Genomic DNA, 27,630 nt, shown 5'->3' on the forward strand with positions numbered 1-27,630 from the left:
AGTAAGCTGTTCTGGGTCCTTAAGACAGGAGAAAAGTCACGTGAACCCTAGTAAGCATTAAGCCACAAACATAAAAATGCTCAGATACAGGTGACACAGCTCATCCTGTTCTCTTACAACTCTTAGAAACAGAACTATGAAGAAGTATCTGATCTGCTGATAGAAGCAGAAAAGAGAGCCCTGCCCCACAGCCTGCAGAAGGGCACAGGTTTGCATGGTGGCCAGGAGCTGACACCAGGAGTATTCTGCCATGGGAACCACGCACCCACCTCCTTGCAGGCCGACCAACATCACAGAGCCTCACAAGGGCACTCCCAGACAGAGAGAGCTAATCAAATAAGATGTCAGCGCCAGCGCTCCTTTGCTACCTGCCTGATGAGCAGCAGAGCACCCCACAGCACACACTGCCCAAATCCCTCCTTACACACACACAAGGATTAAGCACTGCTTTACCCCGAGCACAGCAGCAGCAACTGGAGCTGTACTTGAGTGCTTTGCTGAATCAGAAGAAATGCCTCTGGTTCCCAGGTTTATTGAGGCCGGGAGAGCAGCAAGCACAGACAGAAGTCATCATGTTCAGGCTTACGTGACTGCAGCCCAGAGGAGCACGAGCTAGGATTTTCTGTGAGACAACAAATACGGTTCTGTCAATGTTTGGATTGTTGCAAATTCCCTCTCCGTGCAGCCACAGGGAAAGCCTAAAATGTGTGCTTTCTGGGCTGACATCACACAGAGCACTCTCGCGCTGCAGTCAGGCTCCCTGCAGACAGCCAGAAGATAAAAACAGTTGACAGAAACCTACCCCTGACACTCCTGGCAGCAAACAATCACAGCTATTCTCACCACGATACATCCTTACAGCTCCACGTTACCCTTCTTGGAAGGGGTGTTTCACTCGCTTTGTTCTCCGGCTTGTTTCAAACAGGAGGAATAAAAGTATCCATGCCAAAACCAACATCTAACGGAGTTACAAAGTAGCTCCACAAAATACAGGTTCCCTTAGCTTGCAGGAAATACAACAAAGGCAAGGTGCTGCCTTTTGAACCCTCCCCAGCGAGCCAGGCCCGCTGCAGAGCTCAGCTCCGCAAGACCAGATGGGCCAACCGAGCTGCAACTGCAGCATCAAAGCTGGAAAGGAAAAAAAAAAGCAGTGAAAGAGAGAAAAGAACGTGGTTTTATCCCTTTAAGGAAACAATGAGGCTCAAGCCCCTGCTCCAGGGCCACTCGCTGGGCCAGGCGCTAATTGCCTGAAATGCAGCAGGATGGGGGCTTGCCCCAGATGTCAGAGCCAACCCTGCAGCTAAGGAAGGGAATGGGGACGAGAGCAGTGTGACAAGTGAAGGGCGTACGGCTGCTTGCAGGACTGAGATGCCCCGGCTGCTCGAGGTGATGTGAGGACAAACGTCTTCGCATGGTGGTTGGATGCCTCCTGCTCGCACCAAACCAATCTCTTGCACTGACACCCCCCCCCCCCCCCCCAGCACAGCTCCTGACAGAGTTCAGAGATGGTAATTTGTGTGACAGGGTGGATTCGAGCAGCTCCCACGTGTAAATGATTCTATTTAGAGAGCTGAGGTTTTTTTCCCCCTCTTAGTTCTTCCCCTCCAGAGAGGAAAAAAAAAAAAAAGTGACTCGGTAAAAGCAGCAAGGTTGGGTCCTATATTTACTGCTCCTCAACAATTTCCAGGTCGTGGCTGCTCAGATGAGAGGCAAAAATGCTTTAATCCCAACTGATTGGAGAGGGAGAAGGGAAGATACTTCACCTGCTGGGAGAAGGCAGACAGCGAGGGGGCACTGGGCTTTCTCAAGGCCAAGCTCCAGCTCTTTGCTGAGTCCTAATGGGTGCAGAAAAACTTAGTGCACCCACTGCCCCTTCCGTGATACACCAGGGTGGTGAAACCTCTCGTTCACAGGCAGAAGCAAGACTGTTTCAGTGACAAAAAAAAGCAGCTTCCATCCAAACAAATGCTGTGTTCCTGGAAATACTGCACAGCAAAGAGAAACGGGAACAATAAAAACAGCACATTGAACTATTTTGTTTTGAAAGAGAAACAAAAGCCTTTAGAGCGCTGCAACAATCCAACAGCATTTTCACATCCCCATGGAAAGCAAAGCTGGAGCATCTTCCCCAGTTTGTTCTCCTCCACTTTCACAGCAGAAATAAAGAAGGACAAGGGAAGCCACATCCTTGCTCTTCGAAGGTGCCAAAGAGGTCCAGTCAGCAACAAGACTCTGCTGGGGGGTGCCACAGCGGTATATGCATCGGCAGCGAGGCACAAGAAAAGGTAAAGCACTTTTGGTAGGGAGCTTTCACAGCCAGTAAGGGGAAAGCAAGCATCTTCAGCCAGGACCTACCGAGCCATGGTGACATTCATTCCATTGTGTGACATTTGAGAAGCTCGTTCGGGGCCCCAAGAGCGTGCGGCAAGTCAGGTACTGCCACGACCGCATCACAGAGCAGCTCTGCTGGGCTTATGAGTGGTTCAGAAGCGAAGCTGGCACGGCTGTGAACAGCAAAAGAAACCACAAAAATAACCCTCATGAGATCAATACACGGATGCTCTGCTGCTGAAGTCCAGATTAGCAAGGCTCTTACCCCGCATCACACAAAAACATCTCAAACTGCTGCAGACTCAAATTCCTGTGACAGTGCCAGCAGCGCGTAGGCAGTGGGCACATGCTGCGTGCCTGGAACAGAGGGATCTGTGCACACTGCAGCCTCCCAGCAGCTCTTTCTCCTTGCTGACTGCTGCAGGAGCCAAGCTGAAGAAGGTCAATGAATTTTCTACCACCTTCAAGAGGTATTTTTTGCTCTCAAATTAGAAAATATTCTATTTTTTGCTCTGGCCCTCATACTAAAGCAAACACTTAGGAAACTCAGTAGGCACTCTGAATATTTCCTTTGTGAACAGTCTGTACCTGGATACTTTCTCCCTGAGGGAAGTTAACTAATGTGAGGTAGACCTTTACAACAAGCAAGGCCTTTGTTCTCCTACCAGATGAACAGAGAAACAGCAGATTCTCTACCACAGCCATGCCTGAAAAGTTTCTGTCTGAGATCTCACTGTGGCTATTGAGGGTCATGAATCACCAAGGATCACACTGCATACCCAAGAGTCCAACTTCACAGCCCTGACTGCTGTCTGTTCAGAAAGGACAAACCCATAAACCACACACAAATAAAAAAAACCCAGTGCTGCTGCAATGGAAAAAGCCTTACTGACAGGATGCAAACCAGCTACAAAAGTGGCTGTGTGCAAGAGCCGGATGTTTGGGCATGCAAACACCACACATCTCTGTGCTCAAGAAGCTACTGTCAATCATCCTCCTTCCCCCACACTCACTCAATGCCTCTGGCTCGGAGTCACTTTACAGAACGTGGGTTACTAGTCATGACCTCTATGGAAAGAGCAGCATGAACTGAGTCCTCAGTGGCTGAGGATGCACGTACCGTACCCCCACATTGCAAGAAAGCTTGCCAAGAAGCACCTTGCTAGAGCTGCTGGATTTATGGCACCCCAGAATACACACGGGATGCCCTGCAGGGAGGGTCAGTGCTGCATGCTGCAGTCCTCAAGAAATGGGCTGCCCACCATCCACCTCTGCATGCACTGCTCTGTTCACAACAGTGCTGGCGTGACCTGGCCTGACCTGGGCACTTCTCTTACCTGGAGAAGTGGCAGCCGAGGAATCAGAAAGCCAAAGCAAACAACAGGTAAAATAAAGAACTGTGAGAGGAGGAAACCTCTCAGTGCAGAGGAAAAAAAGAAAAAAAAAAACCAACACAGAAGAACTTGGTGAGCTTTACCCTCCATTATGAACATGCAATTCTCCACATTTACACCTTGCAGCAAAAAAATTACAGGAAAAATAAGTGCTGTACCTAACGAAATATTTGGAAAAAATGCATTTCTGTAATCTATCATTCTTCACTGTGGCCTGTGGCGCTCCTACTCTCCTTCAGCTGCCTGAAGTCTTCAGTCTGCTTTTCTTCATCATCAGCCTCCTGTCCAGCAACGTGCAAAGAACCTCTCCCCTTCGCTCCTATGGGACAGGCTCCTCTTCAAAACACTTCCACGGGCCGAAGCCTGACAGCTATGTGCCACTGTCTGCTGGGGAATTCTGAGCCAAAAACCTATTACAGGAGTACTGCAATTTAAGGAGCTTTTTGTGTATTCATTTGTCTCTGAGCAAAGTCAGAAAGCTAAAGTGCTGGACTCCCCCACGCACCCAGCAGAATGCATACCTTCCCAAAGGCTGCTCCAGAGCAGCATAGTGCTTCAAACAGAACTCCCCCCTGCTTTGCTGAAAACATCTTTCATTAACTGTAACAATCCCTACCACATACACCTTTGTTCTTCTGAGCTTTTGATTTCCTACCATCAGTTTATTTAAGACCCCTTTCCTCCTTCAGCTTTCCACTAGTGATGGAGATCACCTGCAGGCCCTGCCCACCTGTGAGATACAGGTGTTCAGAGTCCTTCCCTAGCCACATGCACATACACAGAAGGAACTCACCTGGCAGATCTCTTCTGGCCTTACACAGGAGGCAGCTCCCTGGGACCAGGGGCCAGAGAGCACATTAGAGCACAGTAGTTAACTTAAAAGCAGCATTTTCTCTGTGACGCAGAAGCAGCTACAACGCTTCTGTGAACCAGTGCTAAAATCCCCTCCACTGCCAGCACTGCTACTAGAGAAGGGTTAGGACAACTACACCAGCTGCAAACACTCACAAAAAAAAAAAAGGGTAAAATGTTGGCAGGGATCTCTAAAAGTCAGTTAATCCACAGCCCTGCTCAAAGCACAGGCAGTTTCAGAGGTGGATGCTTCCATCTCCAAGCACAAAGAGACGTCTGGCACAGAGAGCTCAATTGAGTCAAACAGATTTACAGAGGAGACAGGAAAGGCCAAGGCTCATTAAGGCCTGTTCCCCACCACGTAATCATAAGAAATAGGATCAAGCAGATGTATCCCACAATCTACCTGATTATCCTGCTCAGTGCTCAAGAAACCCCCAAGGTCCCTGACAATCAACCAAGCGTCCACGCATTTGGGCAGGCCAATGGGGACACAGCCAACAGTGAGGAATCCTGTCACTGACCTGCCCTTTGCAGGATGCTGCTGGCAGCAGTGACAATCAGCCTTCCCTAAGCCCTCGAGCCAATGTATGCCATGAAGCACCAGTATGAGTGCAGTACAAGGCCAGCTCAGCCGTTCAGTGCTGCACAGAAGACCACAGACTTTGGCTCAGAACTGGAGGCGGGCTGCAGTGCTCATCCTGCAGTGAGGCTCAGAGGAGCAAGGTGAAGCCTGCTCACAAGGAGCTAAAGAGAGATGCTGCAGGCTCAGAATGGCTGCTGTAGCTATGATAAGCCCTGGACTTCTCAATCACATAAGCCCAGGGCTCCCCGAGACACATCTTCTCCAGCACTGCCTTCAGGGCAAGCAACAAGGAGGCATTTTCCTTTCAAGTCTTACACTACATCCCTGCCCATACACACAACAAACACACTGCAGGTTCACACGGTAACATTAGCTGCCCAGCCAGGTGAAAACTGGCCTGCAGAAAGAGGAGAAAGCCACTTGGACAGCAGTTTGAATTCTCTCAGCCAGAGGAACTCGCAGAAAACAGAAATAGTTTTTCTTTTAACATTCTTTGTACTGAGTGCTTGGATAAGCCATAAGTAACTTGGCACTGAACCAGTTTGGTACAAACACAGAGCACCAGAACACAATGCAGTCATTACAAAGCCATCACTCTGGGCCAGACAGTAATTTTCCCCTTTGCACAGGGCAGGCCTCCAAAGCCTTTATGCTACTACATTCAAATCCATCTGAATTACATGATGTGTTACAAAACGAGGAGTCATGCTCAGTAATGAAAGCACCTATCACTTTTGGACTACACAGAAGGGCACAACGCATACAAAGGTACCAAAGAATCATTCACGAAATGACTTAAGACCTGGGAAAAAGGTAGCCTCAACTCAGTCCTCAACCCAGCCCCTGTCACAGCATCCTCTGCTTGCAACTCAAATATATGATGACTGCAAGAGATGGGAAGAGTCAACAAAAGCATCCAAGATGTTAATTTTTTTCAGCATTGAAAAAATTAAAGATCTCCTGGCAATTCTTGGATTTTATCTGCCAAGCATGGCAATCAGACATTACTAAATGCCTATAGTAAAGGCTGTATAAGCACTGGATGACACGACCTCTCAGGCCCCACGGTCATTACAGCACGAAACAGGATACAGAAATGGAGGAGGGGAGCATGCACATGCACATACATCTGCCCCATTACTCCAGCAGGCTGCAACAGGATGAAAGGCATGTCCAACGGCTCCAGTCCTGCTTGCACAGCAATAAACACCCTGCCAGAACAGAAGCACTGCTGCAGAACATGGGTGGGAGGAAGGGGGTGGGAAATAGCAGAGCCAGAAGGCACCTAGAAGGTTTAAGAGCTCTTTTTAGAAGTGTACTTCTGACACCCAGTACCCCCTGCCTGGTGAGGGTCCAGAGGCTGGGTGCCTGGTGTGCCCATGGGAGAGAAGGGGTGGGGATCTGCGCAGAGAAGAGCCAACAGAGCTAAGCTCTGAAAAAAAGGCAAGAAGCTCTGAAAAAAAGGCAAGAAAAAGCCAAAGTCATCCTTGAGGCACTTCCCAAGCTGCTTAAAATTAGTGTGCTGGCCTCTCCTGCCTTCCACACCCCCCGAGAATCTATTATTCATTGCTCTTCATCTCATTGCCAGGTAGGTGAATCAACTCCACAGTGACTGAACATCCTCCATTCCCCCTAAGATGTCTGAGTCATGGGCATCAACACAAGTCCTGAGATCTTCAATCATTTCCTCACCTTCCTGCATCTGTGTAACACAATGACCTCCAACTTGTCCCTCATGGAATGTCTTAGTGACAGGAACTACTTTTGATTTCCCACTTAATGCTTGTGGCTTGTTTTCCTTTTAGAAGACATCTGGCTTAATGTGAAACCACTGGATCAAATCAGGGATCTGAGAAGGCAGGCTCCCATGAGCCAGGGTCCATATCTGGATAAACTGAGCTTTCCACATGCCATATCCTTCCTGCCAGCTCCCTGCAGCCCCAAACACAAGCACCCATCCCTGCCTGGTTGGTTATCTGCCAAAGCTGACTTAAAAATCAGGAGACAAAAGCCAAGCAGGGATATGCTCCCCAAAATCCAGAGCATGCTCTCAGAACCACCAGTGTACTTAATTCCTTCCCCCAAGGGAAGGAGCTTGGATAATGGCAGAAGGAAGAGGGGATAGATGGCAAGTGGAGTCTTTGTTTTAATTGGCTGCTGTTAAGAACATTAGAAGGATGTTTGAAGGAGAATGATTAGAGGCAGAGTGCAGAGGAGGTAATCAAAGGTGTCCAACAAACCAAATTTATGATGTGGCTTAGTAATCTATCATCTGGCTATCATCTCTACATACACGCACATACATAAGCCTCAAAATATACTTACCTAGGGAAGTCTGAAAAAAGTCTCTTGTTGCAACCCCAGCTAACAGTCACTTTGCTCCTTATAACATTACAGAAGCTACTCATTTCCAACTGGGGAAGCAAGCCAATTCAGATCTAAAGGATAGAAATGGTTTTAAATTCTTCTAAATGTGAAGACAACTTTGTTTACGAAATACATACAAGAGAACATATGCATACAGCACAAACTCAGCAGTGGAAAATTGGCTCCCTACGATTCCCTGTGATATAGATTCATTTTTTCCAGAGGAAGTCTAATGGTCTTGTTTGTTTTCACCACTAATAGAGGAGTTCAATGAAATTTTCTATTGGGAAAGTCTAATAAGGTCAGAACAACAGAACAGAGCAACTAGGAAGGAATGAATGCCTTGCCTTTTATTTTTAGAATAAGGATAAAGGTGGAGCCCTGTAAGAGGCAAGGGATGGGCCTGTTTTTGGCACACATGGGCAGGCTGGAACACTTCGTCCTGTGAGACTGGGGGTGTTGAGTTTATTTTTGCAGCAGCAAATCCCTCAGTGAAATCAGCAGCAAGAGAGCAGAAGGGTCCAATCCGGAGAAGAAGCAACAGCCCCAGGGAGCAATTGCAGCAGTGCAGCTCTCAGCCACACGAGCAGGGAACACTCACCTCCCCGACCACGTTTTCCCTTCTTTTGCTGGAAAAATAAGTACTCCCAGAAGCTCTGGTGAACTGAGGATCTCTCTACTTCTATACATTAAGGGGGAATCCAAGCTACAGCAGGATGAGCTCTTGGAGGAAAGTAAGAGGAAGAAAAGAACAGCACGGCAGAGCGGAGGTGACACACTGCAAACAGAGCTGCAAACAGCAAGGCAGGAGCAGGAGTCAGCCCATCACCAAGTGCCAGGGCTGGATGTCAGAATGCAGTGAGATTGCCTGAGGGAGGGATGAGATGGGCCAGAAGGAGACAAATGAAAAGGAAGGAACACAGCTCAAAAAAAAAACAAAAAAAAACAACAGGTGGAGCGGGAAGTGACTTGACTGGGATAAACAGGTAAGAAGGAAAAAGGGTGCATTCAAGAGCAAGCAGGCCGTGGACTGTTTCCTGGCACAGGCTAATCTGATTGGCATGGAAATACAAGTAACAGAGGCTTAAATAGCTCATGGGAGCAGATCCTCGGCTGGGGAGGGCCATCAGCACTCGGCAATTAACTCCGTCACCGGCTCAGCCCCGTGCGGCACAGAGCTATTGAGCGCAGCGCTGCCCCTGCACCAAAAGCAGGGACTTGACCCCGCCGAGCACAACCAATGCAGAACAAAAGAGAACAAGATTAAGCGCCTTTGTAAGGGTTAACAGACAATAGAGAACAAGCTGTTCCATGCATTCAGGTCAGGAAAAACAGGACTGGGACTTGACACAGACGCAGTGCACGCATGGCTGCCGCCCCGCCAGGCTCACGCTGAGGCCCCGCTTAACCCCAACCCCTGCCTACAAGGACCACCCCAGCCACGCTCCCATACAGCAGGATGCTCTTTTCCTCCCAGCAGAACCCGTATCCTCAAATTCCCCTCTCCAACCCATGGGACAGCACAGCTCAGAGCACCTTTGAGAAAGGGAGCAGACGGGACAGCCTTCCCTTCCCCTGGAGCCCAGCCAAGGACGAGCAGCCAGCAGCCACCCACTGCCACCCAAGAGCAACAGCAAGGCAGACATGTGCTATCTCCCGGCCCGATACTCTCCCAGCCTCCCACTATTTTTAACTCAGAGGATTTCCTGAGCCTGCTGTGGTCTGCCTGCCGAGTTCTCCCCAACCTGCTGCTCACTTGCTCCTTGTCCAGTCTCCCCAGCACTTGTGCGAGCTCCACACACCCGCAGCATCCTCCAGCAAGGACTTCACAGCTCCACATGAAGGAGGAAGATAAGCTCCCTTGGAGCCTTTGGCCACGATCACGCTCTGACCTCCCTGCCCCCAACACTTCGATGTGCTGCAGAGCGAGCATCAGTCTCTTGTCAGACACTTCTTTTTAGGGACTTCCAGTGTCAGCAGTAAGTTTAAGATTTACGTGTATCAGCTGGTGAAGCTTATTTCGCCCTTAAAGGAGAGGGTCAGAGTGACAGAGCAATTGTGGGATGAAGCCCCACAATTCCCAACCTTCTGCACGAGCTCAATACAAGCCTCGTTTGCAACTCTCACAATTAAAAAATAATACATACATTAACAGTGACCTTGAATATAAGAACTACAATTTAACTAGCCTGCATTCAGGCTTCATTAACAAAGCAGCTCTTCTGTAGGCTGCAGCACAAAGGCACTTCTCCAAAGATCGAGTTACCTCTGCTCAACTATGCCAGGGGGAAATGTTAGAGACCTTTACATAAGGGCTCCAGGAGAGCTGCTTGCACCTCGCTGCTCTCAAAGCAGGCTGAGCTCCTGCACTGCCAAGTCCACAGGTAAGGCAGGGCTTGCAATTAAGCAATACTGAGCACAATCACAAGGCATTTCCAAGGGACTGATGACCAGCTGGGTGGGGTTACATTACGATCCATTAACCTAATCAGCATTTAAACCTCAAGAACTAACCAGCAGAGGCTGCCACCAGGATTATAAAACAAAGTGAGAGCATACTGTTAAAACGTGCATCTTCCAAGGCTCTGGAGAGCTTCACAGCTACATCTTCACAGCTAATCGCATTACAGGCACAGGTTAGGAAATAAGTGCCCAGGGCTAACGAGAAAGTTCATTCATCTGATCTAGCACAGAAGTGCCTTCCCCTCCATCTCACAGCAACATTACCTTTGGAAGCACAGAGCCCACAGTAAACACTAGGCCCTGTTATATTCTGAGTTGTCCCTTTAGGAATTAGAGCAAAGATTTGGGTAATGGAAACTGGGATGCAGCATCAGAAAATGAAGCCCACTGGCAGAGCAGAACTTGCTTGCTACCATTACTCACAGCCCAGTTAAACTCAGGAGTCACTACTCTGATGCTTTTTCCACACACTTAAGGGTTGTAGGGCAAGGGAAAAAGCACAAATTCCAAACAAGTGTCTTGGAAATACCATGTGCCCTTGGACATCTCATATATCCCACCAGGGGGGTGGGAGGTAGAGCTGAACCTAACTCACCTCTCTCTTTAATTGCTCCCTCTGCCTACTCACAAAGCACCAAGTGCATGCCTCAGTTTTTATCACCTAGCTGGGATGTCACTGAAACGTGGTGGTGGTTGGTAATTAATATTTTTACATATCCTGGAAGTCTTTTGCATGGCAGTACTTCCTGCTGGTGGGTTTTAATGTGCTGTCCTCACTACTCGGGAAGGCTGGCTTGCCAACAAGCCCATCTCAGCTGTACACATGCATGCATATGGCTGGACAAACTGTGGCCTTGGAATAAGAAGGACCTACCAGGACAAACCAGGGCAGATGTTAGACACCACAGAGGGACTTTTGCTGCTTCCTCATCGTTTTCTCCCCTTCTTGTGGTTTTAGTTGCTAGTTTAATGTATTTCCCATACTCCACCATCATTTCTGCCCCATTAGGGCCTCAGCTCACAGAGAGAAGGGGCTCTTTTTGTCTGGAACTTGGTTCTCCCAGCATCCTTTAAGTATCATTCCCTTAACACCCGATTTAATATTACAACCCCTTTAATTACACACAATGGGGATTTTATTGGAAATCTGATTATTATTTTTTTTTTTAAGTCTGAGCATTTCATCCCAGCCTCTGAATTGATCTATTGACTGCTTTCAAATCTCCCATTTTCATTTAACATTTTACACTTTATACCCACAATAATCACATTCCCCAGGATCAATATTAACAAACACCATCTCCTGTCCTCTCCTGATATCCCTCAAAAACAGCCCTTGGAGACCTTGCTCCGACAGGACTCACGAGATGGATTTGCTCTCGAAGAGGGGCAGTTATGGCACTGATCTCTTCAGCAGGTGAGAAAAACTCAAAAAAAAATCAGTGGTACTGAGTCAGTACAGAGAATCTGCAAGCAATGCTACCTGCAGAGCTCGGCAAAATGCCGATGCTGTTGAGCAGGGAAGAAACTGCCAGCCCACGTGGAGCTGAGCAGGTGCAGAGCCCAGGCTGGTGGCAGCACAGGGACTGGCCAGGCCCCAGGACACAACAAGCATGCACCCAGCAAGGGGATCCATCTGTCCCAGCTCAGCTGGAGAGGGACCAGTCCCCGATGTGGGGGAGCCACTACAGACAGGCTCTGCAGGAATGCCTTCCCTCACAGAATAGCAGGGGAGCTGTATTTGGCTGGACTGAGAACTATGTACAAGAACCAGAGAAATGCTGACAGGGAGATCAGGGGTAAAAAAGACAAAACAAAAAAGCTTTACGCAGCAGGAGACAGGGACTGGTAATACACACCATGCCCGTGCCAGCCTGCAGATAGAGATCCCTCTGCACTTCTTTGAGGTGCAGAGCTGTCCTGGCCAGGGGCTCTGTAGGATGCAGCCCTGGGCACAGCTCCCCTTCCCGTGGCCAGGCAGCACCCAGCAGCCCAGCCCTGCTACAGGGCAGTACCAAAGGGCCAAACAGCCCCAGCCCACCCACGCTGCCGATACCTAGATTTGCAAGTAAAAATACATTTTCATAGAAGAATAAAGCCACCCCCCTCTCCTCCACACTAATATTTTCCTATCAGCCCTTGTCGTTACCACTTTGCGTGCCTGCAGTACAGCAGATCTCTTGTTAGCAGACACAAACCGCACACGCTAATTAAGGAAGACGCCCATCATGCTGCCTTCACATCCAGCCACTGCCAGCCCTCCAGGAGAAGGAGGCTGCTACAGGCACTGAGAGCTCAGCTTGGGCAGGACAACAGCACTGAGTTTCCTTCTCCAGACCACAGGGCACAGAGCTGAAAGTGCTTGAGGGGAGACAGTGCTCCTCCTACCCTGCCCGCAATGCATTTGTGTTTCTATTCTGCAAACAGAATAAAAAGATGTGTCCCCAATGCTGCATGAAGCGAGAATATTTGTCCCTGAATAATTTCTCTAGTATATTAAGCACAAGTCATTCTTATGCAAAAGCTGCCCTGTACAGCTGCCAAGGTCAGCAAGACCTTGCTTTATTTGCTGCATAAGGGCTGGCTGCACAACTTCTACTTATACATATTTTTCCATGCGTTTTCCTGTCTTAGATTTCCCTTCTGGTAGTGCCTATGTATCTTGCTGTCTGTTCAGTGGGTCACGCCACCGTCTCTGGCTGCTGATAATGACTACCCAATATCCAATCCTCCATTACAGTCAGAATTCCAGCAAACTCTTTCTTACAGTATGTTTAATTCAAAGGCACCGAGGACAATACTGAATAACCATTTTCAAGGAAAACATGCTCCACAGCTTTTGCTAACAACATCAATATGTTTCTATTTTCAGGGGGTCTTGACCCGCTATCCACTCACACAGCCATCACTGTTCACCATACCAGTATCTACATACAGATGATTTTTTGTGCAAGGATTGCATTCAACCCAATGGCTCCTCCTGCAAACACAAGCTCTGGATTACAATATCAGTAAGTATAGGTTTCAGTAAGCAGCCAAATACGTGCACTTGCTGAACAGCCTGGATTTAAATAGATGTTGTGGTCTGAAAATAAGGCCCTTTGCTTTTTAAAGGCAGGCACATCCTTCTGGAGCACTGACAATCGTTATACCCAGACAGAGGGCCTTTTCCCTTACCCCAGCTGAATACATGTTGAGATCCCAGTTTGCTAAACGTTGAAACACCATTAGGGCAAGGATCAGGTATTTACACAAGGCAGAAACACACTATCTCAAGACTGCACAGCCTCACAGTAGTACAAAGGATTCAAATTTCAACAAGCATTAATCCAAGCAGCCCCTTTGCAGAAGGACTGAGCTCAGCATCCTGCCCGAGGTCAGCAGTTGGGTAGGAGAGTTTCCTAAGAGCCTGTCCTGCTTGGGAAGCACATGGTCCTGCTCCAGACTTAGCAGGGGCTAAACCCAAATCAATGGGGAGACAGCAAACAAAAGCACCCACCACCTCCCTGACCTACCAGGAACAGCACAGCCCCTGCTACAGGGCTTCTTCATTCCTGTTGGATTACTGCGAGCTGCACCTCTCCACATCCAATCTGCCACACCAGCACCCAGTATCAAGCTCTTGCTTATCAGCCTCTGACACAAACAGGTTTGCAAACTGAGAGATGTGCTCGGGTAAGAACAGGAAGCCAAGGACTCGAGACGAGGGCTCCCACATCCTTCCTCCAGCCCTAAAACCAAGAGCAGCTTGGGGCCATCCCACTTGTCCCTCCATCACTGCACAAACCCCATTCACAGGGGGCAGTTACTGACACTGAAGTCACATAATCCTGAGTGTTATCCTGGGAGCTGGGTATAAACCCTCTCCCCTCTTCATTCTGCAGCAGACTGATCTGGGTTGGAACCCATAGCCATTGCTGTAACACAAATCATCATTCAAGCTTAACACACACAAACAGGTGCCAGAAGTTTCTCAGAGAGCAGCAGCATTATAATGAGGCAGCACACAGGGGTTAAGAAGCACTGCTGAACAGGGATGCAAACATATGGACTTTAGGCTCTGAGCAAGCACACTGCCATACATGCAGCTCAAAAGGTTAGCATCACTTATGAGCAAGAACTGTCTGGCTGAATGCACTGCCTTTGTTAAACCGAGAATGGCTACATGATAGAGTGGGCTAATTAACTGCATTTTACTTTGGGGGACCCAAGTTTAAATCCTGGCCCTTGTCACAGCTGAAAATGAATTTAGGGACTACAATGAGAGCTGAGATCATTTATTTTCCACAAAATCAAACAATTGCCAGTCTCCTGACAGAGAGGCCCAGAACTCTGTGCAACGGTATTAGCGTTTGCACTGTTATTTCCCCAAGTGTAGGAGTTATTAATGGACTGATGTGACAGTCATCACAACGACCAGTGCTGGCTGGCTGCACTGAACACGAAGAGCACCTCCAAGAACAGTGGTGGGCACATTTGTCCCATATCCACAGAGAAGGGAGCAACATCTGTCAGGATTTAAAATGTAATGTTCATGCCACTCATACACCCCTTGAATTCAGAGGGGGTTAGTGCAGCTGTGGTGTAACTCTACTTCACAGGAAAACCACCATGGCAGAGTTGGTCCAAAGAGGCTGAGAGCCATTTCCCCACTTCCTCCTCACTGAGGGCAACTCAGAGCAGGTAGGGAAGTCAGTACTTTCCCCATCAAGTAATCCTCCCTACTTTAATCTTTCTTAGAAAAGGCTTTCATTTAAAAACTTCTATTTCTGCTTCAGGGAGAAGCCAAGCACCCCTTTCCTTGCAGATTTTTACTACGCAAATTTTCACCTCATCAAATCAGACATTTTTTCACTGACAGAAACAATCATGGAAAAATCAGAACAGCAGACCAGTCCCAGAACGCTTCCAAGCAAACAAAGAAGCATGAGTACCTGGAGAGCTGCAGTCAGACTGTGCTGGTGTCCCTAGGGAGAAAATCTAAGCCCTTCTCTGGAGCCAGGCAAGAGGCAAGGCCAGCCACAGCTGCTTGAGGTGGGAAGCTGACAGCAGCTGGATGTGATGTAGAGTACCTCCCTCTTGCAAGGTTGGCAGCAGACTGCAGACATCCCTAAGCATACTCCCCAAAGCCCACCCAAGCCCCAGTTCCCTCCTGGTTCACCATCCCCTCCTAGGGAAGCACTACAAAGACACTGACTCCATTCTGACTGCAGCAGCAAGCTCCTTCATTGTATTTGTAGTACACTGCTTTGCCTCCCTGGGATTCAGTTCACCCATCTCAAACAATGGCAGACCTCTGTGCCTTTCAGAGGGCAGCACATTCAGGATGTAAGAAGCCACTAGTGGTGGTGAATCCACAGTTTTGGAAACAACGTGAAGTACAAGTGTTATTGCTTCAGAAGTGTAATTGTTCCCTTTTCTTCTCTCTTAGCAAAGAAACAGTCTCCAGCACCCTAGGCAGCCAGTACAACTGAAAATGGGCTGGAAAATGCAAGGGTCAGAATGAACACAAATACTTTCTCAAGCAGCCTCTGGCACATAATGCTCAGCAATGCCACATCCTTCACTGGTAGCAGGCAAAAGACCCAGACATTTAACCTCTCAGTAGGGCAAAGTGAGGAATGGGTACTGTCTTCTCAACAGGGTTTTTCAGCAAGCCAAGGGTTTGCAAGGAGGCTTCCCTTGAACAGTAGAAGGAGAAAGCTCAAGTCAGAACTCTATCCAAAGAGTCAAAGGCTTGGAGGGAAGGGATGAATCCAAAGCCCTCTGTGAAGCAGGGCAGCAGCCACAGCGCTCGGCAGAGACAGAACTCCCTGCTCACAGGGTGAGAGTCCCAAGGCCAAGTCAAATTCTGCCAGTAAGAGCCACGCATCACCCCCTGCCATTATCTTTAAATCCTCTTTACTCTGCGGAGCTATTCTCCACCCTCCTTTTTAATCAGGCCTGACCTACAGATGTCAGTCTCATTTCAGCTAAGTCAACACAACTGCCACATCTAGGATGCTGTTACAGGAAAAACCTTACTTACGCTTCTGGCTGGATTCCAGAGTCTACTCCTTGGTCTAGACCTGACCTCGTTCCTTTTCTTCAAGCCTAATCCTTTACCTTAAGGGCAAAGCAAATGCACAGGGACTCCACCACAGGCCTGTCTGCACTCCATCCCCCTTCAGCCTGCAGAGCCACGAGACTCTTTTGATCATGCTGCACAAACACCGGCGTTTATTGACAAAAGCCTCCCTTAGAACCACACGTTCTTTAAAAGCACACGTGTATTCAAGCACTAGAAAGCACACGTGAAACACTGGCTTCACATTCTGCAAGGTAAATCCTCACGCCAGAGCTTGCACAAGACACAAGCCTTCAATGAACAGATACCAAGCTTTCCCTCGGATGCAGCCCTGGCTTCACACCAAAACAAAAGTTAGGTCTAGCTACACGTCAGTCATCCTTTAGCAAAGAGACAAGACAGCAATGCTGTACACTGCAGCCACACTCCAACACCAAACACGAGGCTCCAGCTGATGCCTGTGGCAGTGCTCCCTCACATGCTGCCATCTATCTGAAGGCCTCTCTCCTGGTCCATGCCCCAGCCCCTCCTCTCCTCCATCCATCAGCTCACACAAGCTCCTTGTCTTCCCTCCCAAAGCTCCTTCCTAGACTCAAGCAGCCCATGATGCTCTGACCCCCCACCCCAGCCTGCTGGGACCCCTACACATCCCCCATCTGGGATCCCACAATGAGTGGGGTCAGGCCAACATGCTCCATCTACCTCACGACCAGAAGACCTCAACCCCAGTGATGTCCTAACAGCAGCAGGGCAAATATCAACCCATGGCTGAGATATTAGCAACTACTCCATTATCAGCTTAATTGAGAAGGCAGCTTGCTATAAATTCAACCTCCAGGTGACAACATGGGTGTTCCCTGGTTCTCAAGGATATTTGCACAGTGTTCAGTTCAAACACTGCCTCCAATTTAAGCAAAAACCCAAAGTTCTGTACCCAACTGATGCTGAGCAGCTATTTTCTCAGCTCAAAGCATCACACGACATGCATAGGAGCCACAACCAACAGCCCTCTGAGGGCAGGAGGAGTGTCCTGATCAAATTCAGAGCTCTAAAACCATCCTTGAGCACATGCTGCAAGAAATCCTCCACATACACTCACCTCCTGCATCATGGGAGGAAGAAGGGATGGATAGGAAAAGAGATGAAAAACAAGATGCAGGCTGCATCCTCAGGTAACAAAAATCAGAGATGTTCCCATGGTTTACACAACTGCAAATCTGAGCCCACAGTTCTTTTAAAGTACTCACACAAATATTTTCACCTGCCTTTATATCTGCTAGGCAGGGGAATTATTTATTCAGTTCTACAGCAACTAACCTGAATTCTCAGCTTGTTTCAAAAGAGAAACTGGAGCAGTCCTTCACAAGAAGGGAGCAGCAGCAGAGGAGCAGCATTTCTCCTCCCTTGTTTTCCTCTTTCTACCTCTCAGCTGAAACCATGCACCAAGGACAAGTACCTCTACCTCCCATCTAATAAACAAACTCCACATTTTTCAACAAAAATGCTCTTCTCTGTACCCCCGTGCCAGAAATGGGATAATTTTTCCAGTTCAGCACTGAAGCCAAACACTTTTTTTTCTTTACCAATTCATCCAAAGTGGATGACATTCTTTCCCTTCTTTTTTAATTCCTTTTTCTGTTTAGCCACCTACTTGAAAAAACAGCTAATCTTACATTTCTGGCTGCAGCCTCACAATCCAGAATTAGTCGAACACGAAGTTCAAAGTGTGGGATTACCACCAGCTTGGCATTAGTGAGGCACCCTATGAAAAACATCCACAGAAAACAGAGACAGTCAAAAGCAAATTACAGGGTCAGTGAAAGTGGCCACACTACTGTATGAACTGCATTAATGCTCCTTCCCAGATTAAAGAAGGCAAACTGGCTGAACAGAGGTTAAACGAAGCCTCTAATCTGAGTGCACCAAATTAAGGCACGGTTCCAAAAGGCACAGGCTCACCCCAGGAGCCAGGCACCTGCCCTCACCAAAGCTCCAGTGCTGTGCATGTCACAGGGGAAAGCAGCGTCACGCACAAAGCAGCTCTGGCTCAAGGCAAGGACACCCTTATAACTACATTTCAACACCAGTAAGCTCTAATTCTGGAAGGCTGAGGACAGATGTACGTTTTCTTGCATGGAGATGCCCTCTACTCAACCCAGCCTAAGACCTTCACTTACACGAGGCTGTGATTAGAGGATTCGGGTCATGAGCAAGCAGATCTCATGCTTTAATTCTCTCTTGGTTGCTTGAATCTCCAAGATGAACAACATCACATTCTTGCAGAAATCTAAGCAAACCTGCATGCACAGGGACAGCCACCAGCCCTCTCCTTCAGAAAACAAAGAAGTCAAGCGTGATAACCTCCCACCTAAAAGTGACAGATGCAGCTGCTCTGCTCTTCTCACACTAAAAGCTCAATCTTTGCAAACAACAATCCTAAAGCCACTCTCACTTCTCACAGTCCAGCTAATGTGACTGCATCAGGCACATCTACAGCACTACATCTACATTTCCCCTTTGGTACATCTCCAGGAAGGCATCCATCAGCAACTCCTGCAGTGTTACCCCTCTCACTCCCCAAGCTCAGCAAGCCTTCTCCTTGAGAACCATACTGGAAACATTCTGGTTTAAAAGAGCCCTAAAAGCAGCCCCACACCTAACACCCAGCTGCAGCCCTGTTGCCTTCCCCTGTAAGCACAGTGCACACAATCTGGTCCTTGCTAAGTGATCCAGGACTGCAGTAGCACATTTGGAACTGCACTGCTATTCTGTGTGGCAGGTTTCAATACCTGCAGATGTCCAAAAATACAGAGGAGTAATTTGTACTCTCGGGAGCTCACAGTCTAAAGGCAGAGGTCAGGAGAAATACTCCATTTTTATTAATGCTGTTCTGTGGAGGGGAAGGAAAAAAAATAGTCAGGACTGAGTGCTTCTCAGCAGCAGATTATAGCTAATAATACAAAGATTACTGGCATTAAATGAATTTAAATTCATTCTTCTACTGTTCAATATATATATATTTTTTTACCTTCCAGTATTGCTCCCATTTGTAGTCAGCTTCACTTCCTGCCCATCACAAAGATGTTATATTTGGATTATAATCACTATAATGGACTTCTCCCCCTCAGCAGTTTTGTTGTACTAGGCACCTTAAAAAACCATTTGTAGTGTTAACTTAACAAGCGTCCTATCTTCTCTTTTTTTTAGGTAACTGCTGCTTAACTCTGTGAACAAGTTTTAATGGCTTTCCTGCCACCGGGAAATGGGAAAGCTTCACCAGTGCACCATTACTCAGGCAGGAGAGGAGAGGGCCTTCCCAGAGGCTCATCAGAGGAGCAGCAGCATCCTCATGTACCAGAGAGGAAGGGGACTGAAACAAAATCATCTACCACTAGCAAGCAACATGAGATTTTGAGCTTAAATGGCTCCTCATGAAGGTTCCAATTCTATTCACCTGGTCCCTGCAAGGCAATGCATTTCCAAGCCTACAGTGCATTCATCTGCATGTAGTTGTTTGAAATGTAGTTTGTAGCCAATTCCAGAAGCAAAGGATCAGCTCAACTCAATTGTCCAGCCCTTTTGTTTCAGAAAGGGAGTTACCACGGGTAAAAAGCACCTGCCTTTGCTCACAGCCTTATGCAACAGCTACATTAAGCATTACTCTTATTAATCAGCATGGAACTATAACAGTTAGCATTTTAATGAACTAAAAACCCCAGCACCTTGCAAAAGGCTGTCACTGACCAGCCTGGCCCCACCTGTGTAGACACTCTCCTGCAGGCCTGGGCTCCTTCCAGCTCCATTGCACCAGCACTTCCAGAGGCCCCAAGCACTGACTGCCATCAGTTTGGGTAGTTCTGCCCTTTCTCCTAGCTAGGACAAATATTTATGAGACCAAGCACAAGAATGAGGACAACAGCAGAGGAAAGAGACTGCACCTTTCAGTGCCAAAACCCATTTGAAGTGCATGAAGCAGCAGGCTCTGTGGAGATGACAGAGGCCACAAGGACACTCAGAGCATCCAGAGGTCCTGCCTTGGCAGTGCCTCTCTCAATCAACTTCCACAATTTCCCCAATAGACAACTTCCACCCAAGTTTACTTTTCTCCTTACCTGTGCACAAAGTCATTTACATCCGAGATGCAGGAGGAAATGGGTATGAAACCTAAGATAAGGATAAGCCCCCCCAGGTTGGCTGAGCAGGTGGAGAAGCTCCAAGACACAGGGGGGAATCTGCTTCAAACATTAACTGGCATACAAAGCAGTGCAGCCACCCAGCTGGGTGAGCATGGGCCAGCCTGCACAGCTGGGCTGCATTTACCAGTGCTGAGATCACTGCAGGGATAAGATGGAGGCACCATATAGAACATACGTAAATCTGCTGTCAGACACACTAGAAACTTCCCGGTACCTCAACTCTGGATCTCAGGGTCTTTTCAGAAGTATAACCTTCCACTGAGCATGAGACAAAACGAATCTGCCTTTCAGTAGCAGCAGCATCCTCATTCCAACCCTGGTACCTGAGCATAAGCTGCCTGATGTGTGGTATTACAACACAGCCTCAGAGCTGGAAAGTCCCCAGCTCAGCAAGCCTCTCCCTCCAGTGCGGCCGACCAAACCTCAGGCAGAACCAGCCCCGTGTGCCCTGCTCCTCCCTTCAGAGCCAGGAGGAGGGCGGATGGATGCACAGCCAGCTGCCCTGCACACCTCAAGATCACCTCCAGCACCAGCAGGCTTCAGAGGCAAGAGGACAGACCATGTTACCATGGATCCCCATTACCAGCTGTATGCTACTGTTTCTTTTTTCTACCTCAAAACCCTTTTATCTAAAAGTTGTAACACCAGCAGAGCAAGGCCCTGAGCTCATGCAAAGCCTCTTTCCAAACAGAGCCGGGGGGGGGAAGCTTTCTGTTCCCCCCAAAAAGCATGTCTATGTGATAGGAAAGGCCCAAATAAAGGTTTCACCATCCAAATTAAGAGTCAAAGGCAGCAATAAAGTCTCCAAAATGCAAGAAACACGTTATACGCAGCATGAAATTTACTGCCACCTTGCAGAATGAAGCCAAACATCTCACTACGGAAAAACACTGCTACTTTCGACCCAAACATACTGGGAACGGGAAGTAAAAACAAATTTCCCAGCTGCAGCCTCCCCGAGTTACAAGCGGCAGCGAGCAGCATTTCCTGCCCCTGCACATCACAGCCCACTGCTGCACGCTGCTCTCCTGGGGCCCAATCCTCACCCCACCCAGCCCAGGACCGATCTGTTATTGCAGCTCTCACGGAGAGGATCAGGCCTTGCAGAAGGCCAGCACCCAACTCCAGAGCACTTCCCCAGAGCTGGAGCCCTTGCAGGGTTCAGCAGGCACATTCCTAGCTCAGAACAGGCATACTTCAAGAGTCCGTTCCGGTTTTACTGCATTGTCACCAGCAAACCCTGAGAAATTAAGTCAAGCCTCAATTGGCTTAAAACATAATTGCATTTCTTTTAAAAAAGAGCTTTATGCTATGCTTTTTTTTTTTTTGAGCTTATGCATATTATGCCCCAATTATATTCTCAAGTTTTCCTATGCAGCTACAAAAATCACATAGCAAAGCATATATATGAGCTTATTTCAGAATCATAACTCATGTCCAGGAGCTTTACAAAAAAGCACCAGGTAGACCAAGGGACCCGCAAGGAAAAACCAGCATAAAACTGACAGCCTGGCACCATCTCTGTCAGCAGCAGTAAGGGAAAGGCAGAGATTGGCTTGGGGACTTCAGCAGAGGAAATGTTGAATATCATACGTGTAACGCAACCAAATGCCATTTACAAACACGACACACAACGCAGCAGCTCAGTCTGCTATTTTGATTCAGCTTCAGCTTCCAGGAAATCTTGGAGCCATCGTTTCCATTAACTCGAGCAGGTTTCTCCCTGCAAGGATTTAAAAGACTACATACACCAGGCCTGCAATACTTTGTAAAGTAAAAGAAGGATATTGGTTTGTTGGATTTTCTTTTTTTTTCCTCCTTCAAATAATGACAACCAGTCAAATTACGGCCGTGAGTACGACACTGGCTTCAGAGCAGATTCATGCTTAAGTGAAAGCAGAATCTCACCCTACAACACTTCTGGGCATTACAGACATCTGCCAAAGCGACAGAGACAGCACAGAAACACGCACAAACACACATTTTATCCACTACAACCTGCAACTTTCACGTGGACGTGGTGTGGTGTGCCACTGTTCTGCAGTAACGCACCCTGAGCACGCACACGAGCACGCTCTCCCACACACAGCAATTTCCAGCCCTACCTCATATCCTCTTAAATCCTCCACCTTCCCGTTCCTAAGCGCTGCTGCGGGGCTGCATGGTGAGGAAGGTCGCTCCCGTTAGCACGCCGTGCCAAATCCTCCCCGTGCCCGTGAAACCTCCCAGCAAAATCCAAGTTTACACGGAGGCAAGAACAATAAGCGGCAGTCCGAGAAGGCGGTCAGAAGTGCCGCCAAAATCGGAGCTCTTTCTCCAGAAAGGCCCTCCCTTCGGAAGCCTGCCAGTCAAACCCGATCACGAGGCTGTTTTCCGAGAGTGAATAGAGTTCTTATTGACACAGCTTATGTCTGCAGCATGCGGCCCTCCGCAAGGCTTTCAAGAACAGATCGGATTACACAGACACATTCTCTCTGATTTTATGCATTCAGAAGCCCTCCGACGCGGGACACCGAGCTCTGAAGGCCACTCGTTCTCAGCTCTCTCGCAGTGTACGTGCTCTGACATGAAGTACACGAGCAGCTCCTGGCACCCTCACCCCCACCGAGCAGGGCCATACAGTTTGGAGGCCAAGGCACTGCTCTGCCCCTGCAATACAGACTCATTCCCGTTGCAGGTAGTTGGTTTTTTTCCCCTTTCTCCCATCCCGGTGCTATCTGCTGACACTGCATCAAATGGGGGGATGATAACATCGCCCTGGGTAGGCAGCCCTGGTTGGAAGATGGCACGGAAAAATGGGAGGGTGAGCAGCCAGGGGAATAACACACACACTGCCTTGGCTTAGCAGGCAAGAGGCACACAGCTGCAAAAATGCCACCAGCGCAAATGGAAGTAAACGATCTACCTAGGAGCAGCAATCTGCATGCACACGTGAGCAGGAGGAAGCAAAGAAAATGGATCTGTTTATGCTATTTCTACATTTAGCAGGCACAATGAATTCAGTTCCAGAAAAAAAAAAAAAAAGTCTGGCGTACCCACGATGCTGCTTAAAGGTGAACAGAGTACTGCAAAATATTTTGGTATCATAAAGGCTCCAGCAGTTCAGCCAAAGATCAGCCTGTGCCCAAAACACAAGCCAAGTTAGAACCCAAGCATTGCAGCAGAGAGGGATGCAGGAGGCTGACATCTAGCAATTAAGAATATAATTGGGCAAACAACCTAACAGCACACCACAGATTACACGAGTAACTCACTCCCTATCACCTAAAAGGGAATAATTCCTGTGTTAAGTCATCCATACAGAACTGAAACTTCTCACTGAAATATTACACGTGGCAATCAGCACACTGAGTGATCTGTGAGTTTGAGCCCCACAGTTTTCAAGGGATTTTTTAGGAGCAAATATGCACTGTTCAGTAAATACAGCCATCCTCTTCTTCCCCCTCCCAAGCCACGCTGTCCAGCCAAGTGCTTCTATCGAGTTTCAAAGGCTGCTTTGTCCTGCTGGTTGCCAGGAGGTGAACCCAGGGAACCCAGAGGTGTGGTGCCAGATCTGCCTGAGGTGGTGGATCTCCTTCGCTCAGACACTGGGACTTCATTTGCAGAGCACAGCCGGAGGGCCACAGCTCCTAAAACTACATTTGGAAACAGATGTAGACAAAGTCTGCTTTTCAGCACACAGCCTCCCTCTCATCGACCAGCACTACGTTTCTAGTTCTCATTTTAGTTTCCACACGTGACTTCTAGTAAGCTCACAGTCAGAAAAGCCTGCTCCTATAAAAGCTGCATGCTCCTTCCCAACATATCTGAGTCACACAAAGATTTGCTCCATTGCCAAAGCCAAGCTCCCAGCACTGGTGTGGCAGGTGTCCTGCTGCAAGCACCAGCAACCAAATCTTGACTGCAGATTCATACTCACCACACGTTCCCGCACTCGCCAGAACAAAATCCTGATTTGCTTTCAGGCTCCTGACCAAGCTACAGGCATTGGTACCTAGGAAAGACAAGCTTTGCCTTGTGCACAAAGAAAGCAAGCCATCTGCAAGACTCCAGCAACGCAGTTTTTACCATCACTTTAACTGAGCACAAGGCAGTGCTGATAACAAAAGCCTCATCCTGTCCTGCTTGTGTACCCCAGATTCCTGTTCCAGCACAACTGCGTGGCCACGTGGAGAAGCAAATCAGGAAAGCAGTGACAGTTAAAATGAGTGCCACTCCTTCCTTGTTACTCTGCAAAATTATCTTTAATCTGTGAGGATGGTAAAGGGACTGGTGCAAAGGGCTGGAAGCAAGATCATTTCTTTCACTGCAGCATCAGCTTCAAAACTGATTTGCAAAGCCATACTGCAAGAGATAAACACAAACTCCCCTGAGTTTGCAGTCACAAGTTTAAATCCCACTTAGACATTCCCTTACACGCACAGAACAAGATTTGGAAAATGTAAGGAAAACACTCAGACTTCTCACAAGTCACTCCTCAACACAGGAGGAGGTGGCAGAGGAGGCCGCTGTTGCTTAAGAAACAGAACTGGCCATGAAAAGTGCCAGAAAACCACCTAAGCAGGTGCAAAACTGCATTCATTACTGCAGCATCAACACCACAACATCCCTACTTTTCAGTAATCTTCCCACAGCAGCTGAAGGAAGCAGACCCATCACTAGCTCCACTGCCACATTCTCCTTGGAGAGCCCCTGCTTCCTCTCAGTGTAGTGGAGGTGGTGTCAGCTCAGCTTCTCCTGGCGTGGCCAGGAACTGCTGGACATCACAGCAACCAGGGGCAGCTTCCTCTGTGACTGCCAGAGCTGCTCTGAACACCCTTGGGTACATCACAGACCTGAAACATGGTGCAGAGCCATTAGAGATGCTCAGCAGTATCCAGACTGAAAGGTACATGTGTAAAACACAGCTGCTTCTGGGAAGACAGACTGTGTCTGAGAACAGGCTGCACATCCTCCTGCCGTAGGTGCATCCCATAATATCTAGAAGCTTCTGTATAGTCCATTGTCTTTCAAATAGAAGCACTCAAATGCCAAAATAGCTCTCTTAACTTTTCTGGGCCATCACTACTTTAAAATGACTCAATTTAAATATGTACCACGTCTCTCTATATATACACACACACCAAGGGGAATTAGCACTCGCAGAAAGGGCTGGTGCCCACACAGCTCTGCACCAGGTTCACGTGTGTTGCACTGCCCCGGATCCCAGCAGCCCCCCAGCATCCCACACACTGCAGGAGGACCCCAGCCCATGGGAACAGAAATCCTTTGGGGTATAACACGGTGGGGGCAGGGAAGTTTTAAGACCAAATGAGGGGGAGCCCTTTAAATCCTTCAGCTGCATGAACTGTGCAAAGCTGAAGCCATAAGCTGTTCCTCTGGGAGGCTTTTCTTTTTTCTCCTAGGACCGAGATGTGCGATTTTAGCCTTCATTTGTAAATAAAGCTCTGAGAAGTGGGGACTGTGCCACGTCAGGTATTTCCCCAACCCAGAGAGCAGCACCATTGCAACTCTACATGCTGCCTTAGAAGCAAAATATCCACAGGGTGGGCCCATAGGGGGAAATACATCCCTGCAACCCCACTGAAGCTGCTGTATGGAAAGTTAAGCAGCGTTACTTCTGCGACTGCATAATCCCAGCAGAACCAGCTCGACTCCAACTGCTCAGTGCAGACACTCGATAGTTCCAGCACAGTACGCAGACTATTACCTCGCTCTAATTACAGGATCACGTTGCATGTCCAACAACCACTGCAATTTACTCCTGCCTCATACACCCCAGCTCACCCCACCGCTCTCTTCCAAACTTCTGGGCACCCTCTGAATAAAGCCATGAACACCGAGCAACGCCCTCGTATGTAACACACACGTGCCCCAAGCCCCCAGAAAGTGAATTCATTTCTTCCACGCAGCAATGCACGCAGGGTAAACGAGCGATTTAAGCAAACAGCACAGACGTGATGCTGCTGTTCAAACCCACCCCGGCACCGCTGCCGCGAGCCCACCCGCTGCTGCTCTCACGCAGAGCTCTCGGGGCAGGATCAGGTCCTCAGAGCCCGGCTCCCCAAAGGCAGCGGTGTGCACTGAGCAGTCAGCCACGCTCCCAGCTCGGGGCTGCTCGCTGCCAACAGGTCCCTGACCGTCCCCTCACCTCCAGGCATGGGGAGGGGGGGGTGGGGGGGCGGACTGCCGTTCCCCGAGCCGCCCAGCCATCGCTCCGCGATGATTCAGCATGGGGGTGGCTCCAGGGAAGGCAACACCTCCCGCAAAGTGTCACACCACGGGGCTGGGTGGGAGCGGGAGAAGTTCCCCATCTATCATGGCTGCACTTTCCGAAATGCGGAGGGCCGGGCTTGGGGGGGTATGGGGGGGGAAGCAGGGAGGGGGGGTTCTGCCTGGAGCAGCACGGGAATAACACGTGGAAATATCCACCGCATGGGCAAACGACGCAAATGGGGGGGGGGGGGGGAGGGAATAATTAAAAAAAAAAAAAAAAAAAAGCAGCCACTTCCCGAGGCAGCCCCAACTTCGCCAGGCTGTGCTCTTTGTTTCTAGGCAGACTCCAGTGCGGTGGCAAGGAGCAACAAATGCGCATGTCTTCATAAGAGTCCAAAAAAAAAAAAAAAAAGAAAGAAAGAAAAAAAAAAAAGAAAAAAAAAAAAAAAAATTCCCCCCCCCCCACTCCCCCTCCCTTCCTCCTCCGGAGCCGCTGCGCTGCGCACGGGGGTGGGGGAACCCTCCCCGCACCGCTCTGCGCTGAAACTCTGCCTCGGCCGCGCTCACACACGCACACATATACACACACATATACACACACACACACAGCACGGACACACACGCACTCCGCGCTATCGTCCCGACACGGCCGCGCTTCGGGCGCTCGCGATGACGGCAGCGATGAGTTCGGCTTTTTCTTCTTTAAAAAGCAAAAAAAACCAAAAAAACAAAAAACCACCAAAACTACACGCGCCGCACGGCCCCGCTCCTCCCGGCTGCCCCAGCCCGGCACAAAGCCGCAGCCCCCCTCCCCTCCCCCACCCCGGAGCCGCTCCCCGGGGCACGGAGGACGGGCGCGGCCTTACCTCGGCGCTCAGCGGGCAGCGTGCGGCCGCTCCGTGCCTCGCACGGGGGCCGGGTTAGCACGGGGGCCGGCTGCGCGCCGCCATTTTAACACCTCCCTCCCGCCCGCCCTCCCTGCGGCGGGCCGCCACGCGCGGCGTGGGAATGTCACTCAGAAGCGCCCCCTCCCCGTGTCCCCCGCACCCCGCCCGCCGTCGCCGCCGTTACATTGACGCAGCGGCTCCTGCTCGCCGGGCCCGCCGTGGCGGAGCTAGCAGGGCAGCAGCAGCAGCGGCCGCCGCCGTCGTCGTCGTG

The 27,630-nt window shown here is 49.1% G+C and overlaps 1 protein-coding gene across 15 annotated transcripts in view; it reads right to left on the reverse strand.

Annotated features, from left to right (window-relative positions):
• MBNL3 (muscleblind like splicing regulator 3) overlaps positions 1-27,630 on the reverse strand; it is a 79,936-nt gene extending 52,306 nt beyond the window's left edge. For 5 of the 15 annotated variants that reach the window (XR_010621794.1, XR_010621793.1, XM_065729407.1 and 2 more), the window contains exon 1: positions 2,356-2,443. Coding sequence is in view for 3 of the 15 variants with exons in the window: in XM_065729409.1 (XP_065585481.1) it covers positions 2,356-2,451 (96 nt within the window). In the remaining 12 variants the exon portion in view is untranslated. Of the gene's footprint in view, positions 1-2,355; positions 2,505-13,508; positions 13,621-22,361; positions 22,718-27,338; positions 27,442-27,543 lie in introns of those variants that run through there. The other 10 variants (XM_065729409.1, XM_065729410.1, XM_065729408.1 and 7 more) reach the window with 10 other exon arrangements.

Source organism: Cyrtonyx montezumae, unplaced genomic scaffold (assembly GCF_038088225.1).
Source record: "Cyrtonyx montezumae isolate F1298 unplaced genomic scaffold, pur_monq_1.0 scaffold_11, whole genome shotgun sequence".
Lineage (NCBI taxonomy): Eukaryota > Metazoa > Chordata > Aves > Galliformes > Odontophoridae > Cyrtonyx > Cyrtonyx montezumae.